Source organism: Ranitomeya variabilis, chromosome 3 (assembly GCF_051348905.1).
Source record: "Ranitomeya variabilis isolate aRanVar5 chromosome 3, aRanVar5.hap1, whole genome shotgun sequence".
NCBI classification, from domain to species: Eukaryota; Metazoa; Chordata; class Amphibia; order Anura; family Dendrobatidae; genus Ranitomeya; species Ranitomeya variabilis.
This window is the reverse complement of record NC_135234.1, coordinates 759,626,304-759,649,809: the sequence shown is the minus strand read 5'-3', so window position 1 is coordinate 759,649,809 and position 23,506 is coordinate 759,626,304. Positions and strand designations below refer to the sequence as shown.

The following is a 23,506-nucleotide window of genomic DNA, read 5'->3' as shown; positions in this document are numbered from 1 at the left end:
GGAAAAGACAATCCAAGTGCCAAACCACTAGTGACCACAAGAGGGAGCCAAGAAGTATAATTCACAACAGTACCCCCCCTTTAAGGAGGGGTCACCGAACCCTCACCAAGACCACCAGGGCGATCAGGATGAGCAGCGTGGAAGGCACGAACCAAATCGGCCGCATGAACATCAGAGGCGACCACCCAGGAATTATCCTCCTGACCATAGCCCTTCCATTTGACCAAATACTGAAGCCTCCGTCTAGAGAGACGAGAATCCAAGATCTTCTCCACCACGTACTCCAACTCGCCCTCAACCAACACCGGAGCAGGAGGCTCAACAGCAGGAACCACAGGCACAACGTACCGCCGCAATAAAGACCTATGGAACACGTTGTGAATGGCAAACGACACCGGAAGATCCAAACAAAAAGAAACCGGGTTAAGAACTTCCAAAATTTTATAAGGACCAATAAAGCGAGGCTTAAACTTAGGAGAGGAAACCTTCAGAGGGACATACCGAGAAGACAACCAAACCAATTCCCCAACACGAAGTCGGGGACCCACACCGCGGCGGCGGTTGGCAAAACGCTGAGCCTTCTCCTGTGACAACTTCAAGTTGTCCACCACATGATTCCAAATCCGCTGCAACCTATCCACCACGGAATCCACCCCAGGACAATCAGAAGACTCAACATGACCCGAGGAGAAACGAGGATGAAAACCAGAGTTGCAGAAGAATGGCGAAACCAATGTAGCGGAACTAGCCCGATTATTAAGGGCAAACTCAGCCAATGGCAAGAAGGTCACCTGTTGTGAAATTGGATTCTGGGCTCCCCCGGTGGCCACTTGTGGAATTGCACTTGTGTGCATCATCCCCTCTGTTCACCTGCTCCTATCAGGATGTGGGAGTCGCTATATAACCTTGCTCCTCTGTCAGTTTCATGCCGGTCAACAATGTAATCAGAAGCTTTCTGTGCATGTTCCTGCTACTAGACAACTCCCAGCTAAGTTGGACTTTTGTCCTTGTGTGTTTTTGCATTTTGTTCCTGTTCACAGCTGCTGTTTCGTTACTGTGTCTGGAAAGCTCTTGTGAGCGGAAATTGCCACTCTGGTGATATGAGTTAATGCCAGAGTCTTAAAGTAATTTCTGGATGGTGTTTTGATAGGGTTTTCTGCTGACCATGAAAGTGCCCTTTCTGTCTTCCTGCTATCTAGTAAGCGGACCTCGATTTTGCTAAACCTATTTTCATACTACGTTTGTCATTTCATCTAAAATCACCGCCAATATATGTGGGGGCCTCTGTCTGCCTTTTGGGAAAATTTCTCTAGAGGTGAGCCAGGACTGTCTTTTCCTCTGCTAGGATTAGGTAGTTCTCCGGCTGGCGCTGGGCATCTAGGGATAAAAAAACGTAGGCATGCTACCCGGCCACTTCTAGTTGTGCGGCAGGTTTAGTTCATGGTCAGTATAGTTTCCATCTTCCAAGAGCTAGTTCTCATATATGCTGGGCTATGTTCTCTCGCCATTGAGAATCATGACAGTTTGACCGGCCCAAAAAAGGGTTAAATTACTGGCTGAGAAAGGAGAGAAAAAAGAAGTCTGCTACAATTTATTTTTTTTTTTCCCTCTAGTTCTGAGTGTGCTCTTAATTGAATCACTTGCTAGTCTGCCTATACTGCAGCCTTCCTCTCTTTCTCTCCTTCTAATCCTTGAATGGCTCTGTGTTCACCTGTTTCAAATGGATCTTCAGAGTGTAGCTACAGGTTTGAATAATCTCGCCACAAAGGTACAAAATTTGCAAGATTTTGTTGTTCATGCACCTATGTCTGAGCCTAGAATTCCTTTGCCTGAATTCTTCTCGGGGAATAGATCTCACTTTCAAAATTTTAAAAATAATTGCAAATTGTTTTTGTCCCTGAAGTCTCGCTCTGCCGGAGACCCTGCACAGCAGGTCAGGATTGTAATTTCCTTGCTCCGGGGCGACCCTCAAGACTGGGCTTTTGCATTGGCACCAGGGGATCCTGCGTTGCTCAATGTGGATGCGTTTTTTCTGGCCTTGGGGTTGCTTTATGAGGAACCTCATTTAGAGCTTCAGGCGGAAAAGGCCTTGATGTCCTTGTCTCAGGGGCAAGATGAAGCTGAAATATACTGCCAAAAATTCCGCAAATGGTCTGTGCTTACTCAGTGGAATGAGTGCGCCCTGGCGGCGATTTTCAGAGAAGGTCTCTCTGATGCCATTAAGGATGTTATGGTGGGGTTCCCTGTGCCTGCGAGTCTGAATGAGTCCATGACGATGGCTATTCAGATCGATAGGCATCTGCGGGAGCGCAAACCTGTGCACCATTTGGCGGTGTCTACTGAGAAAACGCCAGAAAATATGCAATGTGATAGAATTCTGTCCAGAAGCGAGCGGCAGAATTTTAGACGAAAAAATGGGTTGTGCTTCTATTGTGGTGATTCAACTCATGTTATATCAGCATGCTTTAAGCGTACTAAGAAGCCTGACAAGTCTGTTTCAATTAGCACTTTACAGTCTAAGTTTATTCTATCTGTGACCCTGATTTGTTCTTTGTCATCTATTACCGCGGACGCCTATGTCGACTCTGGCGCTGCTTTGAGTCTTATGGATTGGTCCTTTGCCAAACGCTGTGGGTATGATTTGGAGCCATTGGAGGCTCCGATACCTCTGAAAGGGATTGACTCCACCCCATTGGCTAGTAATAAACCACAATACTGGACACAAGTGACTATGCGTGTTAATCCGGATCACCAGGAGGTTATTCGCTTTCTGGTGCTGTATAATCTACATGATGTTTTGGTGCTGGGATTGCCATGGTTGCAATCTCATAACCCAGTCCTCGACTGGAGAGCTATGTCTGTGTTAAGCTGGGGATGTAAAGGAACTCATGGGGACGTACCTTTGGTTTCCATTTCATCATCTATTCCCTCTGAGATTCCTGAATTCTTGTCTGACTTTCGTGACGTTTTTGAAGAACCCAAGGTTGGTTCACTGCCTCCGCACCGGGAGTGCGATTGTGCCATAGACTTGATCCCGGGTAGTAAATACCCTAAGGGTCGTTTATTTAATCTGTCTGTGCCTGAACACGCGGCTATGCGAGAATATATAAAGGAGTCCTTGGAAAAGGGACATATTCGTCCTTCGTCATCTCCCTTAGGAGCCGGTTTTTTCTTTGTGTCTAAGAAAGACGGCTCTTTGAGGCCGTGTATTGATTATCGACTTTTGAATAAAATCACGGTTAAATATCAATATCCGTTACCACTGCTTACTGATTTGTTTGCTCGTATAAAGGGGGCCAAGTGGTTCTCTAAGATTGATCTCCGTGGGGCGTATAATTTGGTGCGAATCAAGCAGGGGGATGAGTGGAAAACCGCATTTAATACGCCCGAGGGCCATTTTGAGTATTTGGTGATGCCTTTTGGTCTTTCAAATGCCCCTTCAGTCTTCCAGTCCTTTATGCATGACATTTTCCGCGATTATTTGGATAAATTTATGATTGTGTATCTGGATGATATTCTGATTTTTTCGGATGACTGGGACTCTCATGTCCAGCAGGTCAGGAGGGTTTTTCAGGTTTTGCGGTCTAATTCCTTGTGTGTGAAGGGTTCTAAGTGTGTTTTTGGGGTTCAAAAGATTTCCTTCTTGGGATACATTTTTTCCCCCTCTTCCATCGAGATGGATCCTGTCAAGGTTCAGGCTATTGGTGATTGGACGCAACCCTCTTCTCTTAAGAGTCTTCAGAAATTTTTGGGCTTTGCTAACTTTTATCGTCGATTTATTGCTGGTTTTTCTGATGTTGTAAAACCATTGACTGATTTGACTAAGAAGGGTGCTGATGTTGCTGATTGGTCCCCTGATGCTGTGGAGGCCTTTCGGGAGCTCAAGCGCCGCTTTTCTTCCGCCCCAGTGTTGCGTCAGCCTGATGTTGCTCTTCCTTTTCAGGTTGAGGTCGACGCTTCTGAAATCGGAGCTGGGGCGGTGTTGTCGCAGAGAAGTTCCGACTGCTCCGTGATGAGACCTTGTGCTTTTTTTTCCCGTAAATTTTCGCCCGCCGAGCGGAATTATGATATTGGGAATCGGGAGCTTTTGGCCATGAAGTGGGCTTTTGAGGAGTGGCGTCACTGGCTTGAGGGGGCCAGACATCAGGTGGTGGTATTGACTGACCACAAAAATTTAATTTACCTTGAGTCTGCCAGGCGCCTGAATCCTAGACAGGCGCGCTGGTCGTTGTTTTTCTCTCGGTTTAATTTTGTGGTGTCTTACCTACCGGGTTCTAAGAATGTTAAGGCGGATGCCCTTTCTAGGAGTTTTGAGCCTGACTCCCCTGGTAATTCTGAGCCCACAGGTATCCTTAAACATGGAGTGATATTGTCTGCCGTTTCTCCAGACCTGCGGCGGGCCTTGCAGGAGTTTCAGGCGGATAGACCTGATCGTTGCCCACCTGGTAGACTGTTTGTTCCTGATGATTGGACCAGTAGAGTCATCTCTGAGGTTCATTCTTCTGCGTTGGCAGGTCATCCTGGAATCTTTGGTACCAGGGATTTGGTGGCAAGGTCCTTCTGGTGGCCTTCCCTGTCACGAGATGTGCGAGGCTTTGTGCAGTCTTGTGACGTTTGTGCTCGGGCCAAGCCTTGTTGTTCTCGGGCTAGTGGATTGTTGTTACCCTTGCCTATCCCGAAGAGGCCTTGGACGCACATCTCGATGGATTTTATTTTGGATCTGCCTGTTTCTCAGAAGATGTCTGTCATCTGGGTGGTGTGTGACCGTTTCTCTAAGATGGTCCATCTGGTTCCCTTGCCTAAGTTGCCTTCTTCTTCCGAGTTGGTTCCTCTGTTTTTTCAAAATGTTGTTCGTTTGCATGGTATTCCGGAGAATATCGTTTCTGACAGAGGGACCCAATTCGTGTCTAGATTTTGGCGGGCATTCTGTGCTAGGATGGGCATAGATTTGTCTTTTTCGTCTGCTTTCCATCCTCAGACTAATGGCCAGACCGAGCGGACTAATCAGACCTTGGAGACATATTTGAGGTGTTTTGTGTCTGCGGATCAGGATGATTGGGTTGCTTTTTTGCCTTTGGCGGAGTTCGCCCTCAATAATCGGGCCAGCTCTGCCACCTTGGTGTCCCCGTTTTTCTGTAATTCGGGGTTTCATCCTCGATTTTCCTCCGGTCAAGTGGAATCTTCGGATTGTCCTGGAGTGGATGCTGTGGTGGAGAGGTTGCATCAGATTTGGGGGCAGGTGGTGGACAATTTGAAGTTGTCCCAGGAGAAGACTCAGCTTTTTGCCAACCGCCGTCGTCGTGTTGGTCCTCGGCTTTGTGTTGGGGACTTGGTGTGGTTGTCTTCTCGTTTTGTCCCTATGAGGGTTTCTTCTCCTAAGTTTAAGCCTCGGTTCATCGGCCCGTACAAGATATTGGAGATTCTTAACCCTGTGTCCTTCCGTTTGGACCTCCCTGCATCCTTTTCGATTCATAATGTTTTTCATCGGTCATTGTTGCGCAGGTATGAGGTACCGGCTGTGCCTTCCGTTGAGCCTCCTGCTCCGGTGTTGGTTGAGGGTGAGTTGGAGTACGTTGTGGAAAAAAAAAAACTCCAGTATCTGGTCAAATGGAAGGGATACGGTCAGGAGGATAATTCTTGGGTCACTGCCTCTGATGTTCATGCCTCCGATCTTGTCCGTGCCTTTCATAGGGCTCATCCTGATCGCCCTGGTGGTTCTGGTGAGGGTTCGGTGCCCCCTCCTTGAGGGGGGGGTACTGTTGTGAAATTGGATTCTGGGCTCCCCCGGTGGCCACTTGTGGAATTGCACTTGTGTGCATCATCCCCTCTGTTCACCTGCTCCTATCAGGATGTGGGAGTCGCTATATAACCTTGCTCCTCTGTCAGTTTCATGCCGGTCAACAATGTAATCAGAAGCTTTCTGTGCATGTTCCTGCTACTAGACAACTCCCAGCTAAGTTGGACTTTTGTCCTTGTGTGTTTTTGCATTTTGTTCCTGTTCACAGCTGCTGTTTCGTTACTGTGTCTGGAAAGCTCTTGTGAGCGGAAATTGCCACTCTGGTGTTATGAGTTAATGCCAGAGTCTTAAAGTAATTTCTGGATGGTGTTTTGATAGGGTTTTCTGCTGACCATGAAAGTGCCCTTTCTGTCTTCCTGCTATCTAGTAAGCGGACCTCGATTTTGCTAAACCTATTTTCATACTACGTTTGTCATTTCATCTAAAATCACCGCCAATATATGTGGGGGCCTCTGTCTGCCTTTTGGGAAAATTTCTCTAGAGGTGAGCCAGGACTGTCTTTTCCTCTGCTTGGATTAGGTAGTTCTCCGGCTGGCGCTGGGCATCTAGGGATAAAAAAACGTAGGCATGCTACCCGGCCACTTCTAGTTGTGCGGCAGGTTTAGTTCATGGTCAGTATAGTTTCCATCTTCCAAGAGCTAGTTCTCATATATGCTGGGCTATGTTCTCTCGCCATTGAGAATCATGACAGTCACCCAATCATCCTGGTCCGCAGAAACAAAACATCTCAAATAAGCCTCCAGTGTCTGATTAGTTCGCTCCGTTTGGCCATTGGTCTGAGGATGAAAGGCAGATGAAAACGACAAATCAATGCCCATTTTAGCACAAAAAGATCGCCAGAATCTGGACACAAACTGGGATCCTCTGTCGGACACGATATTCTCAGGAATGCCGTGCAAACGAACCACATTCTGAAAAAACAAAGGAACTAGATCGGAAGAGGAAGGCAACTTAGGCAAGGGCACCAAATGGACCATCTTGGAAAAACGATCACACACCACCCAGATGACAGACATTCCTTGAGACACCGGAAGATCAGAAATGAAATCCATGGAAATGTGTGTCCAAGGCCTCTTCGGGACGGGCAAGGGCAAAAGCAACCCGCTAGCACAAGAACAACAAGGCTTAGCCCGAGCACAAGTCCCACAGGACTGCACAAATGACCGCACATCCTGTGACAAGGAAGGCCACCAAAAGGACCTAGCCACCAAATCTCGGGTACCAAAAATTCCCGGATGCCCTGCCAACACCGAGGAATGAACCTCGGAAATAACTCTGCTGGTCCATTTATCAGGAACAAACAGTCTGTCGCGTGGACAAGAGTCAGGTCTACCAGCCTGAAATCTCTGCAACACACGTCGCAAATCAGGAGATATGGCCGACACGATTACTCCCTCTTTAAGAATACCAGCTGGCTCCGAGACTCCAGGAGAGTCAGGCACAAAGCTCCTAGAAAGAGCATCAGCCTTAACATTCTTCGAACCAGGCAGGTACGAGACCACAAAGTCAAAACCAGAGAAAAACAATGACCAACGAGCCTGTCTAGGATCCAGGCGCTTAGCAGACTCGAGATACATCAGATTTTTGTGATCAGTCAAGACCACCACACGATGCTTAGCACCCTCGAGCCAATGACGCCACTCCTCAAATGCCCACTTCATGGCCAACAACTCCCGATTACCAACATCATAGTTCCGCTCAGCAGGCGAAAACTTCCTAGAGAAAAAAGCACATGGTCTCATCACAGAGCAACCAGAGCCTCTCTGCGACAAAACAGCCCCAGCACCAATCTCAGAAGCATCCACTTCAACCTGAAAGGAAAGTGCGACATCAGGCTGGCACAAAACAGGCGCCGAAGTAAACCGGCGCTTCAGCTCCTGGAAGGCCTCCACGGCTGCAGGAGCCCAATTAGCCACATCAGAACCTTTCTTGGTCATATCCGTCAAAAGTTTAACAACGCTAGAAAAGTTAGCAATAAAACGACGGTAGAAATTAGCAAACCCCAAGAACTTCTGAAGACTCTTAACAGACGTGGGTTGAGTCCAATCATGAATAGCTCGGACCTTGACTGGGTCCATCTCCACAGCAGAAGGGGAGAAAATAAAACCCAAAAAGGAAACCTTCAGCACTCCAAAGAGGCACTTTGAGCCCTTCACAAACAAAGCATTATCACGCAAAACCTGAAACACCATCCTGACCTGCTTTACATGAGAATCCCAATCATCAGAAAAAACCAGAATATCATCCAGATAAACAATCATAAATCTATCTAGATACTTCCGGAAGATATCATGCATAAAGGACTGAAACACTGAAGGAGCATTAGAGAGCCCAAAGGGCATCACCAAGTACTCAAAATGACCTTCGGGCGTATTAAATGCAGTTTTCCATTCATCTCCCTGCCTAATGCGCACAAGGTTGTACGCACCACGAAGATCTATCTTGGTGAACCACTTGGCACCCTTAATCCGAGCAAACAAGTCTGACAATAGTGGCAAAGGATACTGAAACTTAACAGTGATTTTATTCAGAAGCCGATAGTCTATACAAGGTCTCAAAGACCCGTCTTTCTTGGCCACAAAAAAGAATCCCGCACCAAGAGGGGAAGAGGATGGACGAATATGCCCCTTCTCCAAAGACTCCTTGACATAAGAACGCATCGCGGCATGCTCGGGTACAGACAAATTAAATAATCGTCCCTTAGGAAATTTACTGCCAGGAATCAAATCTATAGCGCAGTCACAGTCCCTATGAGGAGGAAGAGCACTGGACCTGGACTCACTGAATACATCCTGATAGTCACACAAATACTCAGGAACTTCTGAAGGAGTAGAAGAAGCAATAGACACCGGCGGAGAATCGCAATGAATTCCCTGACAACCCCAACTCGACACAGACATAGCCTTCCAATGCAAAACTGGATTATGGGTCTGTAACCATGGCAGACCTAAAACGACCAAATCATTCATTTTATGCAGAACAAGAAAACGAATCACCTCCCGATGTTCAGGAGTCATGCACATGGTCACTTGTGTCCAATACTGCGGTTTATTTTCCGCCAGTGGCGTAGCATCAATTCCTCTGAGAGGAATCGGAACTTTTAAAGGCTCCAGGACAAAACCGCCGCGCTTGGCAAAGGACAAGTCCATAAGACTCAGGGCAGCACCTGAATCCACAAACGCCATAACAGGGTAGGAAGACAATGAGCAAATTAAAGTCACAGACAAAATAAATTTAGGCTGCAAATTACCAATGGTGACAGGACTGACAACCTTGGTTAGGCGTTTAGAGCATGCTGATATAACGTGTAGAATCACCACAGTAAAAACACAGCCCATTCTGACGTCTATGATTTTGTCGTTCGGTTCTAGTCAGGATTCTATCACATTGCATTGAGACAGGTGTCCGTTCAGACAACACCGCCAGAGGATTAGCGGATTTGCGCTCCCGCAAACGCCGATCAATCTGAATAGCCAGCGCCATAGAATCATTCAGACTTGTAGGAATTGTGAAACCCACCATCACATTCTTAATGGCTTCAGACAGGCCATTTCTGAAATTTGCGGCCAGAGCACATTCATTCCATTGAGTAAGCACGGACCATTTCCGAAATTTTTGGCAATACACTTCAGCTTCATCCTGGCCCTGAGAGATAGCCAGTAGAGCTTTTTCTGCCTGAATTTCAAGATTAGCTCCTCATAAAGCAATCCGAGCGCCAGAAAAAACGCATCAACATCCGCCAATGCCGGATCTCCTGGCGCCAACGAGAAAGCCCAATCCTGAGGGTCGCCACGCAAGAAGGAGATAACAATTTTAACTTGCTGAGCTGAATCTCCAGACGAACGAGGTTTCAAAGATAGAAACAATTTACAATTATTCCTAAAATTCCTAAATTTAAATCGATCTCCAGAGAACAGCTCAGGAATAGGTATCTTAGGCTCTGACATAGGACTGCTAACAACAAAATCCTGAATGCCCTGCACTCGTGCAGCAAGCTGATCCACACTAGTAATCAAGGTCTGAACATTCATGTCTGCAGCAAAGCTTCAAGCCACTCAGAGAAAAAGGGGAAGGAAGAAAGAGAAAAAAAAACAAAAAAAAACTCAGAACTTCTTTTCTTTTTAATCCCGCTTCTGCAATGCATTAACTATTCACTTGGCCTGGCATACTGTTATGATCTCAATGGCAGAGGATCTCAGAGATTACAGCAAAGTCTGCAAACATAAATACCAGCTCATAGGGAAGTGGTAACTAGGCTGACCATATACCTGATCCTAGCACAAACAACTAACAGTAGCCGGGGAACGTGCCTACGTTGATTCTAGACGTCTCGCGCCAGCCGGAGAACTAACTAACCCTGTCAGGGAAAATAAGACCTCTCTTGCCTCCAGAGAAAAGACCCCAAAGTTATAATACAAGCCCCCAACAAATAATAACGGTGAGGTAAGAAGAAAAGACAAACGTAAGAATGAACTAGATTTTAGCAAAGAGAGGCCCACTGACTAATAGCAGAAGATAGTAAGATGACTTATATGGTCAGCAAAAAACCCTGCAAAATATCCACGCTGAATATCCAAGAACCCCCGAACCGACTAACGGTGAGGGGGGAGAATATCAGCCCCCTAGAGCTTCCAGCGATATCAGGAATCACATTTTGTACAAGCTGGACAAAAATATGAACAATGCAAATAAACAAAAAATAAGAAAGCAGGACTTAGCTTATCTTGCAAAGAACCAGGACCTGAAGACAGGAGCAAACAGAAATGAACTGATTACAACGATGCCAGGCACTGGACTGAGAATCCAGGAAGTTTAAATAGCAACACCCCAGGCCTAACGAACAGGTGAGTACCAACCTGGGAAAAGACAATCCAAGTGCCAAACCACTAGTGACCACAAGAGGGACCCAAGAAGTATAGTTCACAACAGCCATGTTGCGTTTGGAGACCCCTGATGTGCCTAAACAGTGGAAACCCCTCAATTCTAACTTCAACACTAACCCCAACACACCCCTAATCCTAATCCCAACTGTAGCCATAACCCTAATCACAACCCTAACCCCAACACACCCCTAACCACAACCCTAACCGCAACACACCCGTAACCCTAATCCCAACCCTAACCCTAATCCCAACCCTAACCACAACTGTAACCCCAACACACCCCTAACCCTATCCGTAACCCTAACCACAAGCCTAATCTTAACCCTATTTCCAATCCTAGCCCTAATTCCAACCCTAACTCTAATTCCAACCCTAACCCTAAGGCTATGTGCCCACGTTGCGGATTCGTGTGAGATTTTTCCGCACGATTTTTGAAAAATCTGCAGGTAAAAGGCACTGCGTTTTACCTGCGGATTTACAGCAGATTTCCAGTGTTTTTTTGTGCGGATTTCACCTGCGGATTCCTATTGAGGAACAGGTGTAAAACGCTGCGGAATCCGCACAAAGAACTGACATGCTGCGGAAAATACAACGCAGCGTTTCTGCACGGAATTTTCCGCACCATGGGCACAGCGGATTTGGTTTTCCATAGGTGTACATGGTACTGTGAACCTGATGGAAAACTGCTACGAATTCGCAGCGGCCAATCCGCTGCGGATCCGCGGCCAATCCGCTGCTGATCCGCGGCCAATCCGCTGCCAAATCCGCACTGTGTGCACATGCCATAACCCTAACCCTACCCCTAACCCTACCCGTAACCCTACCCCTACCCCTAGTTCTAACCCTAACCCTAGTGGAAAAAGAAAAAAAAATATTTTCTTTATTTTATTATTGTCCCTACCTATGGGGGTGATAAAGGGGGGGGGTTATTTATTATTTTTTTATTTTGATCGCTGTGATAGAACCTACCACAGCGATCAAAATGTACTTGTAACGAATCTGCCGGCTGGCAGATTCGGCGGGAGCACTGCCATTTTGGAAGATGGCGGCGCCCATGGAGAAGACGGACCGACACCGGGAGCCTCGGTAAGTATAAGGGGGGGGAGATCGGGGCACGGGGGGGGCATCGGAGTACGGGGGGGTGACATAGGAGCACGGGGGGAGCGGACAGGAGGACGGGGGAGCGGAGCACAGGACGGAGGGGACTACGGGACAGATTGGTGGCTTGGGGGGGGCGATCGGTGGGGTGGGGGGGTGTCACTTCAGTGAAATATTACAATCCAGCCATGGCCGATGATATTGCAGCATCGGCCATGGCTGGATTGTAATATTTCACCAGTTTTTTAGGTGAAATATTACAAATCGCTGATTGGCAGTTTCACTTTCAACAGCCAATCAGAGCGATCGTAGCCACGGGGGGGGTGAAGCCACCCTCCCCTGGGCTGAAGCACCACTCCCCCTGTCCCTGCAGATCGGGTGAAATTGGAGTTAACCCTTTCACCCGATCTGCAGGGACGCGATCATTCCATGACGCATACGCTGCGTCACAGGTCGGATTGGCACCGACTTTCATGACGCAGCGTATGCGTCAAAGGTCGGGAAGGGGTTAAAAGAAAAAATGGTGTGAGACCCCGTGTAATTTTCTTAACCAGCAGAGGGAAAGCCGACGGCTGGGGCAGATGTTTATAGCCTGGGAAGGGGATAATACCCATGGAGCATCCCAGGCTATTAATATCAGCTCACAACTGTATACTTAGCTTTTACAGGTATACCATGTCAACTCACTCAAACCTTAGCGGGACCGTGACTCGGGCTTGAGGAGGTCAAGATTGCTGACATACTAACGCCGGCCCAAAAGCAACAATTTAGGGAACTGCTGCAGGAGAACTGGGACCTGCTCTCGGAGTTGCCAGACGCACAGAGGCGTTGAACATGACGTGCTAACAGAGCCGCATGTAAGGGAAAACCTCAAACCCTACAGAATCCCCGAACCACACCAGGAGATAATTTCCAAGGAGGTGAAGAGAATGCTGGACCTCGAGGTGATAGAGGAATCAAGAAGTGGCTGGTCAAGTCCCATCGTCCTCGTATCGAAGCCCAATGGCGAGTGGCGATTTTGTAATGACCTCCGCAGGCTCAATGAGGTGTCCAGTGTACCCAATGTCCCGTGTGGATGAACTCACATGGGATGTTAAATACCTGGTAATGAGAATCAGGCAGTGTCTCTTAGGAGAGCAGGAACTCCAACTGTGCGGGTCAACTGCAGGGGAATCCTGCAGGGAAAGGACTCATATGGGCTGTGTTTTCTTCGTTTTACCTTTATGCCAGCAAGTCTCGGTTTATTTTGCTGAACCCGCCAAGGTTTATGCTATCCACAATAAACCAGCAGGTGATCATCTACCAGAATGTTTCCTCTGTCTACCTGGGAAAGCAGTGGAGTGTGTCAACCCCTCACAACATGTACAGAAAGCTGCACACACACTGTACTAATTGTATATGTCACTGACATCTATATATCCATCTATTCTATGTGTATAACCCATATATCTGTATCTATGTGTGTAATCCATCTCTTCTAGACTGTCGGGTCCCGGTGTCATTTTAGAGTACGTGGCTGCTGAATTGCCGGCTTTTCTTCTATCTATATAATATATATACATATATATGTGTGTGTCACTGACATCTATATATCTATGTACTCTGTGTATATATCTATCCTATCTATTCTAACCTGTCACTCTGATTTTACTGTATGCGGCACATAAATTACCGGCTTTTTATCTATCTATCTATAATCTATCAATTATCTATCATCAATCTATTATCTATGTACCTATCTCACTATCAATTATCTATCTATTATCTATCTATTTATCATCATCTATCTATTATCTATCATCTATTATCTATCTATCTATTATCTATTTATTATCTACTTTAAAATACTTTAGTGACAATACAATTATTTTCCCGCACTTTTACTGAATTTTACATATAAAAGTAAAATGCTCGTGTTCCCGATCACGAATCCGCATGAGCCACATTCGTGCCCAATTTATGTTTGTCGATCGTTTTACAAACATATTCGCTCATGTCCTGTCATCACTTCTATCATGGAAATGCCCCTTTGACTAACGTTATCATCCATCCAATAGACTGTATGAGGACATGAGGTCCTGGTGATGGTCGGCCTGGAATCACATGATGACACAATTCCCAGAACACTGCCCCCTATCAGTGGAAATGTGAGAAAATCCAATAATGACACCAAATGCTTGAAGACTTTATCCTGAGCACTAGATTATATAGTTCAATGTATCTTTCTAGACAGAATGAGAAGATAAAAGAAACTGTCAAAAAAGATGAAATATGTTATAATGTCATATGATGAGAATTGGAAATGGGAAAAGCTCAGCCAAACCTCTGTAACCACCGGCTGTAATCTAACACCTGGAAATTGCCAGGATGTTATTTCATTCATCCCTATTTGTGCCTCCATCATTATCAGCTGCTTTATAAGAGGCAGATAGTGAGAGAAAAAGTATTGGTTATTCCGCTGCATTGTGACATCGTCACTTACCTTATATGGAAGCGGGCAGTGATGTCACACAGGTGAGTGATGATGTCACAATAGAGCGGAACCTTAAAAACCCTCCGTTCCATCTCACTGGCTCAGACTTGGTATTTGTGTCTTCTGACAACACTTACCTAGTTTTTCTCCTTGTGAGATTAGCGCTTTACTTGTGGAATAGCATATACATTCTCTATTAGTGGATTTTTAAAATCTGCATTAGCGGAATACTTCTGGATTTTCCTGAAGATTACTGACTGAGGACTTCTCCATCTGGAGGTAAATCTATTGAGGCTGTTAGGAATCTAGAAGTTTTTCTCCTGATTCCTTTCCTTGTATTCTGGTGGATGGGAAGCGGCCATTGCCCCTGGAGATGAGTAACTCGTCCGGCACAAATCACGGCACAATACAACAGAAAAAAACGTTTTCATGAATATTTTTATTTACAATTCATGAAACAAATCCAGTCCTCAGTGACCGGATATAAGAGTAGGAATGGCCGAGAGAAAACCAGGGAGCAAATATCAGTGTCCAGCAATTTACAGGGGGACGAGGGGAGATTTCCTTTATTAATAAATAGTAGTAATAATAATGGCAGCCAGCGCTCTACCTGTATGGGGCAGGGCGGGCTGCACCAGGGATTATAACGTGTAATATGGCTCCAATGTTTTCTCCTCCCCTTCAGATCTCCCTCCTGACTCTGTCTGGTCCAGGACCACAGAGGGGACATCAGTCACCACCTACATAAGCTGAGAAGAGAACGTCAGCGTGTACAGGACCCCGCAGAGCCGGACATCTGTAGAGTGAGTATAATGGCGGACGAGCTGCCGCCTCCGGGGTCCATCTTCTTACACTAATTAGATAAGTGGAGGAGGCCGGACCACGGCTGTCGGCACCGACCACTGAGTTAGGCCAGAATTGCACCTGACAACCTCCCGCATTTAACCACTATCATTCGGCTACTTGTTGGCTGCTTGTCGGGTGTCTGATGCCATTAAGGCAGTTCTTACTGCTGGAAAATACTGACCAAATACTGAGCATGTGAACGTGGCCTAAAGCTGAAAATTATTTGGTTTAGATCTGAAATAAAACTTGTGTCAGAGTATAATGTAGCCCCCCCTCATAAAATATAATGTAGCCCCCCTCATAAAATATAATGCAGCCCCCTCATAGAGTATAATGCATCTCCTCCCATAGAGTATAATGCAGCCCCCTTATATAATATAATGCAGCCCCCTCATAGAATATAATGCAGCCCCCTCATATAATATAATGCAGCCCCTCCATAGAATATAATGTAGCCTCTCCATAGAATATAATACAGCCCCACAGTACTACAGTCTTATGGCCACCAGTACTAACTGATATATATATATCCCACAATCCTCACCTCTCCTCCTCATTCCCCTGCGGTTCCAGACTCTGCTCCAGTCTCAGCAGCTGCACTGCCATCTGCCCGGCACACAGTATGAGGTGACGTCATCGCGCACCGGCTGTGTCAGAGGCAGAGGGCAATGATGGAGCAGGGAGTATCATCTGATGCCCTCTCCTCTATTATTGCACCTATGATGCCGATACAGTTGAATGCGGCACATGCTGGGGGCAGCAGCGGTGGAGCAGCAGGCGACAGGAGGAAGGAGCCGACTGCTGCGGCTAAAGCCTGTGCCCGCTGCTAAAGAGAAATTAATATTCACTGCTCCCCACGCCCATGGCCAGTCCGACCCGGGCTCTACACACAGAACTGAGGAATAAAATGGTAAAAACTCATCTGTTCCTTATACTACAGGTGGAATAATTCTCTACTGCTGGAAGGTTCTCAAAGTTTTACTTGTTGAGCGTTGAAAACTCCAAGTGTAAACTTTGTTCTGGATTAGGAATCTTATTTCCATCGGGAATTCACCAGATATTACTGTAAGTATTCTGAGGTCATAACAAACATTTCCTGCCTAAAAATAAAAGAATAAAATCTGACCGATCTATTGTTCCTTTTAGGGTTGATAAACGACTACAGAGCTGAAATCTTGACAAGAAGATCCCTGTCGATTACTAAGATCACAGCTGAATTCTGTAGCACTACTAGTGACATCACATTTCTTGGATTTACAAGAAGAGTAAAGTAGTTAGACGGTAACGATACTTTTCTGTAACATTTAAGCCTAAGTTGCAATGTGTGACCATGATGTGAGGAATAGCGCCATTTCCGCCCATTATATGGCTTGTATGGTATTTTGTATTGTTCTACAGTTTTCACCCTACAGTCACTATCTCTAATTTGCATTTGTCTTTGAATCGGTGTCTCCCGCACAAAAAGTATTTTACCTCTTTCCTTAGGTAGCACAGAGCCATGGAGGAAAGTATATATCAGTACTGAGCATTGCAGCTGTGAATCCAGCTCTGGTCTAAGCTAATATACCTGCTAGAATCCTGCAGGACAATGATTCTGTGCTTCCTCCTGGCAGTGCTCCTCCTCTGCCTCCTAACTTGTGAAATCTCTGTGCAGAGCAAGACGGATTACAGGAGGTTATTCAGAGTTAATGAGCTCAGGAGACGGGGAAGGGGAGGAATTGACCCATAAGAATAGATTAAAGCCGATTTCTCTGATATCATATGTTACGAAGTTTCTTATAATCACTTATACTAGTGATTTATACAATTTGTTGCCGGGCAGTTCCCATGTAAACACTTTCTCGATGTTTTGTGGCTTCACCTTCTCGTCCTGCCATACTACTTATGGTCACTACTTTTTGGCTTTTGCTGTTTATTGTCCTATAACTTTTTTCCATTTGTGGATTATTCTGCAGGACTTCTCGCGCACTGAGTGACTTCTGCGTGTTGCTCTGCGCTGTGAGATCTGCGACTATTGTGCGCCGGAAGAGCACTTTACTGAACACTTTTGAGGAGAAACCATGAGTTCTCGGGAATTGAGGCAGCTGATCATGGACAACATTGCATGGATGAACCGGCCAGAAAACCGAAGTAAGTGAACCTTTACAATGTAAGGGGTGTGTGTGGGGGGATTATACCGGGGTCTTTTTATCGTCACCCCAGTAACAACAGGTTCCACTCTCTAGTTCTTTCCATAAGAGGAGTTAGAAATATTTCTGCCTGTATACTGGGGACAATGTTAGACGGGGAACTAAACTAATAACTCTGGGTATTGTAGTAGTGACGATCGGTGGGGTCCGGACCCTCAGACCAGCACACATCGCTCACAACAGGGGTCAACGTGCTTAGATAATTCTTGGGTCTGTGCAGAGCGGTGTCCCGGCCCAGTAAAAAGTTATAGAGAAATAATAGATAGATAATAGATGATAGATACATTTGTACCTGTCATTTATGACATTTTCTGTCATTATAATACATGGTTTTTCTCTTCAGATCAGAGCCCTGTGATCGGAAGACTCAGGTCGTCTCAGACAAGAGGAGGAAGGATTGAAGATGACAGAGATTATTTACCTTCTCCAGAGAGAAGAAGAAGAGTTAGAGACCCATCCAGGCGCTCAGTACCAGAGGAGACCAGACACAGGAGCCGTTCGCCACATAGGCCGCTACCTGACCGTCCCATCTCTCCTGAGCCTTTACCACCGACCACGCGCCCTGACAATCTCAGGCCTGCGGAAGCTTTACCACCGACCACGCTCCCTGACAATCTCAGGCCTGCGGAAGCTTTACCACCGACCACGCTCCCTGACAATCTCAGGCCTGCGGAAGCTTTACCACCGACCACGCGCCCTGACAATCTCAGGCCTGCGGAAGTTTTACCACCGACCACGCGCCCTGACAATCTCAGGCCTGCGGAAGTTTTACCACCGACCACGCTCCCTGACAATCTCAGGCCTGTGGAAGCTTTACCACCGACCACGCTCCCTGACCGTCACAGTTCTGCTGATGCGTCACTACCGAGCAGCAGCAATAACAGGAGTGGTGGAAATGAAGCGGCAACCACCTCCGGGGCCGATCCTCAGCCAAGGTTTATTCCACCATCCGTGGGCACAGATGCTGAGAATCAGGCCGGATTAGATTCAGTTGAGGATACAACACCACCGCAGGCTGCACCCCTGCGGAGGAGAGGACGGCGGAGAGGAATGACAAGGATACGGCAAATAGAACGCCTTCCTACCAGGAGCGCCACAGGCCAGGAGGAGATTCCTTCTTGTGCCATATGCCTAGGTGATTATGAAGTAGGTGAGCAGCTTATTGTGCTGCCCTGCCGACATCTTTTTCATCAGAGCTGCATTACACCATGGCTCCGCCAAAACCGCTACTGTCCTTACTGCCGCCAAAACTGTTTCCAACAGAACAGACAGAGAAGAGCATAAATCCCAACATGTGCTCGTGTATCCATCCCCAATATATATTTATTTCCTTTATTAATGATTTTTACTAAATAAAATGTATGTTTTTTATACTTATGAAGTCGGCACTCCATTTTTTCAGTTTTCTATGTTACCAGGAGTTTCTTCGTGTACTGCCCTATTGATACATTTATAGAGGAACAGTCACACGATGCAACTACTTTTTACCTATTTATGCATCATTTCCGGAATTTTCTAAACTACATCGATGATATGTCCGCCACTGCATTACAGAATCCATTTAGCTCTAGTGGTCCCCATACTTGCCATAATCCGTTCTGCAATTTCTGAGGCAACACCTCTATTAAATCTGTGGACAGTTTGCTCCAATTACAAAACAAGCACTAAATCTATTGTACTACTTCTAATCTGATTTACTACGCTGCACGTGAGTGTCCATATATATGGGGGTGCACTACACTATAGAGGCTGCCTATGGGGGTGCATTATATTAGGGGCTGCATTATACTATAGAGGCTGCCTATGGGGCTGCGTTATACTATAGAGGCTGCCTATGGGGGTGCATTATATTAGGGGCTGCATTATACTATAGAGGCTGCCTATGGGGCTGCGTTATACTATAGAGGCTGCCTATGGGGGTGCATTATATTAGGGGCTGCATTATACTATAGAGGCTGCCTATGGGGCTGCGTTATACTATAGAGGCTGCCTATAGGGGTGCATTATATTAGGGGCTGCATTACACTATAGAGGCTGCCTATAGGGGTGCATTATATTAGGGGCTGCCTATGGGGGTGCATTATATTAGGGGCTGCATTACACTATAGAGGCTGCCTATGGGGGTGCATTATATTAGGGGCTGCATTATACTATAGAGGCTGCCTATGGGGCTGCGTTATACTATAGAGGCTGCCTATGGGGGAGCATTATATTACATTATACTAGGGGGTGCATTATATTATAGAAGCTGCCTTTGGAGGTGCATTATATTAGGGGCTGAATTATACTATAGAGGCTGCCTGTGGCGGTGCATTATATTATAGAGGCTGTCTATGGGATGCATTATACTATAAAGGCTGCGTTTGGGGGCTGCATTATACTATAAAGGCTGCCTGTGGGGGTGCATTATACTATAGAGGCTGCCTATGGGCCTACATTATACTATAGAGGCTGCCTATGGGGGGGGCATTATATTAGAGGCTGCCTTACACTATAGAGTCTGCATTATACTATAGAGTCTGCCTATGGGGGATGCATTATACTACAGAGTCGGCCTATGGGGGATGCATTATACTATATAGGCTGCCTATGGTGGTACATTATATTAGGGGCTGCATTATGCTATAGAGTCTGCCTATGGGGGTGCATTATACTATAGAGTCTGCCTATGGCGGGTGCACTATGCTATAGAGGCTGCCTATAGGGGTGCATTACATTAGGGGCTGCATTATACTATAGTCTCCTTATGGGAGGTACATTATACTATAGAGTCTGCCTACGGGGGGTGCATTATACTATGGAGTCTGACTACAGGGGGTGCATTACACTTTAGAGTCTGCCTATGGCGGGTGCATTATGCTATAGAGGCTGCCTATGAGGTTGCATTATATTAGGGGCTGCATTATACTATAGAGGCTGCCTATGGGGGTGAATTATATTAGGAGCTGAATTATATTATAGAATTGTTATCAATAAAAGATCCAAAAATAATTATGTGCTTAAACATTGGGCTTATTAGCCACATCAGCGCCACCAGTCCTTCCTATTTCTTATATTAGGTCGATGTCTGGGAAACAGATTACTGAAAATAAGGTCTTAGAATCTTGATAGAATCGCTGACCGTCTGAAAAACCCAAAGATTTTAATCAATGACCAGTTTGACTAGAATCGGAGAAAGAAGTATTGCTCGTTCCTGTCTCAGAGATTCACCTTCTGGTCTTTTCCTTCCTACTGAGATTCAATATTGTGTGTAGCTTACAAAATAAATAGGCCTTTTAACGTTTCTCTTCCTCATTCCCCTTTTTCTTATCTACCACTGTTTCTGGAGAGATGGAATCACTAAGCCGTAGGTCAGAGTGACAGAAAGGAACATGGATCAGCAAGGGCCAGGACCGCAGAGTATGAAGGATAAAAGGCAGACAAGCAAAACAAGAAGCAACAGAAGATACAGAGTCAGGAGTGCGGATAAACACTCAGTGTCCTGGCCCAGGCCAGGTTTATATAGATTTGGGGGTGTCTGGCCAATTGGCAACAAAATCCTGCTTCTGAGCATGCTCAGTGTAAAAAAACGTATTGCAGCGCTGCATTGCGTCGTACGACGTATGTCGACGGATCCTGCGTCCATAGGCTTCCACTGTAGCCAACGACACATGCCGCAGGATGCGTCGTGACACTTTTTTAGGCGGAGACAAAAAACGTTACAATCAACGTTTTTTCCAATCTTCGACGCATATGTCGTACGACGTACACGACGTATGACAATCTGTCGCAATGCGTCGCCAATACAAGTCTATGGGAAAAAAACGCATCCTGCGGGACATTTTGCAGGATGGGTTTTTTCCACAAAACGACGCATTTCGACGTCTGCAGAAAAACGCTAGTGTGAAAGTAGCCTTATATACAAGTCATTACCCTGGAAAGGATGTACCTCAACATATTTCCCAGGAAAATCCATTTTGGTTTCATTTCTGTATGTTTTAATGTGCGCCTGTAAAAATGGCATGACATTGTTCACAACAGTGACCTGGGGGTCAGAAATGCTTCTAGGAGTCTTCCCCACTATGTTCCCGTGTCATTTGAGAACTGTTCCCATAGATTTCCGATGTTTTGATACCCTAAAAAGACCTCCGGGGGGTTAAGGCAAAAAAGCTCAGGTTTCCTATAGACTTACATTGGGCTCGTTGCTCAGGTCGAGCATCCAAGCATTCCAATCTGCTCGACCCGAGCAACAAGCACCCGAGCATTTTAGTGCTCGCTCATCACTAGTCCTAGTATTTCTGGTACCTGAGAAAATGGTACTAGAGATGTCAGTGACATATACAATTATTACAGCTTGTGTGCATCTTACTGTACATGCATTTAACCCCTTCATGACCCAGCCTATTTTGGCCTTAATGACCTTGCCGTTTTTTGCAATTCTGACCAGTGTCCCTTTATGAGGTAATAACTCAGGAACGCTTCAACGGATCCTAGCGATTCTGAGACTGTTTTTTCGTGACATATTGGGCTTCATGTTAGTGGTAAATTTAGGTCGATAATTTCTGAGTTTATTTGTGAAAAAAACGGAAATTTGGCGAAAATTTTGAAAATTTCGCAATTTTCACATTTTGAATTTTTATTCTGTTAAAGCAGAGAGTTATGTGACACAAAATAGTTAATAAATAATGTTTCCCACATGCCTACTTTACATCAGCACAATTTTGGAAACAAATTTTTTTTTTGCTAGGAAGTTATAAGGGTTAAAATTTGACCAGTGATTTCTCATTTTTACAACAAAATTTACAAAACCATTTTTTTTAGGGACCACCTCACATTTGAAGTCATTTTGAGGGTTCTATATGGCTGAAAATACCCAAAAGTGACACCATTCTAAAAACTGCACCCCTCAAGGTGCTCAAAACCACATTCAAGAAGTTTATTAACCCTTCAGGTGTTTCACAGCAGCAGAAGCAACATGGAAGTAAAAAATGAACATTTAACTTTTTAGTCACAAAAATGATCTTTTAGCAACAATTTTTTTATTTTCCCAAGGGTAAAAGGAGAAACTGGACTACGGACGTTGTTGTCCAATTTGTCCTGAGTACGCTGATACCTCATATGTGGGGGTAAACCACTGTTTGGGCGCACGGCAGGGCTCAGAAGGGAAGGAGCGCCATTTGACTTTTTGAATGAAAAATTGGCTCCAATCTTTAGCGGACACCATGTCGCGTTTGGAGAGCCCCCGTGTGCCTAAACATTGGAGCTCCCCCACAAGTGACCCCATTTTGGAAACTAGACCCCCCAAGGAACTTATCTAGAAGCATAGTGAGCACTTTAAACCCCCAGGTGCTTCACAAATTGATCCGTAAAAATGAAAAAGTACTTTTTTTTCACAAAAAAATTATTTTAGCCTCAATTTTTTCATTTTCACATGGGCAACAGGATAAATTGGATCCTAAATTTTGTTGGGCAATTTCTCGTGAGTACACCGATACCTCACATGTGGGGGTAAACCACTATTTGGGCACATGGTAAGGCTCGGAAGGGAAGGAGCGCCATTTGACTTTTTGAATGAAAAATGATCTCCATCGTTAGCTGACACAATGTCGCGTTTGGAAAGCCCCTGTGTGCCTAAACATTGGAGCTCCTCCACAAGTGACCCCATTTTGTAAACTAGACCCCCCAAGGAACTTATCTAGAGGCATAGTGAGCACTTTAAACCCCCAGGTGCTTCACAAATTGATCAGCAAAAATGAAAAAGTACTTTTTTTTCACACAAAATTTCTTTTAGCCTCAATTCTTTCATTTTTACATGGGCAACAGGATAAAATGGATCCTAAAATTTGTTGGGCAATTTCTCCTGAGTACGCCGATACCTCATATGTGGGGGTAAACCACTGTTTGGGTGCACGGCAAGGCTCGGAAGGGGAGGCGTGCCATTTGACTTTTTGAATGGAAAATTAGCTCCAATCGTTAGCGGACACCATGTCGCATTTGGAAAGCCCCTGTGTGCCTAAACATTGGAGCTCCCCTACAAGTGACCCCATTTTGGAAACTAGACCCCCCAAGGAACTTATCTAGATGCATAGTGAGCACTTATAACCCCCAGGTGCTTCACAGAAGTTTATAACGCAGAGCAGTGAAAATAAAAAATAATTTTTCTTTCCTCAAAAAAGATTTTTAGCCCAGAATTTTTTATTTTCCCAAGGGTAATAGGAGAAATTGGACCCCAAAAGTTGTT

General features: G+C 45.6%; 1 protein-coding gene and 1 pseudogene across 2 annotated transcripts in view; one reads left to right on the top strand and one right to left on the bottom strand.

Annotated features, from left to right (window-relative positions):
- The window catches only part of LOC143817346 (protein XNDC1N-like), a 313,063-nt pseudogene that overhangs the window by 105,736 nt on the left and 183,821 nt on the right, over nucleotides 1-23,506 (bottom strand). The window lies entirely within an intron of this gene.
- Nucleotides 14,374-18,659, top strand: LOC143817341 (uncharacterized). The gene is made up of 6 exons (XM_077298697.1): nucleotides 14,374-14,530; nucleotides 14,937-15,054; nucleotides 16,038-16,162; nucleotides 16,244-16,378; nucleotides 17,053-17,227; nucleotides 17,630-18,659. Exons 5-6 carry the CDS (start codon nucleotides 17,158-17,160, stop codon nucleotides 18,568-18,570), a joined length of 1,011 nt encoding a protein of 336 aa, XP_077154812.1. The 5' UTR covers nucleotides 14,374-14,530; nucleotides 14,937-15,054; nucleotides 16,038-16,162; nucleotides 16,244-16,378; nucleotides 17,053-17,157; the 3' UTR covers nucleotides 18,571-18,659.

What these genes read in the sequence shown, in the direction of transcription:
- LOC143817341 (XM_077298697.1), top strand. Translation starts at nt 17,158, where the DNA reads ATGAGTTCTCGGGAATTGAGGCAGCTGATCATGGACAACATTGCATGG. An exon ending in GAACCGGCCAGAAAACCGAA is followed by an intron (nt 17,228 to 17,629) that starts GTAAGTGAACCT and finishes TTTTCTCTTCAG; the next exon opens with ATCAGAGCCCTGTGATCGGA.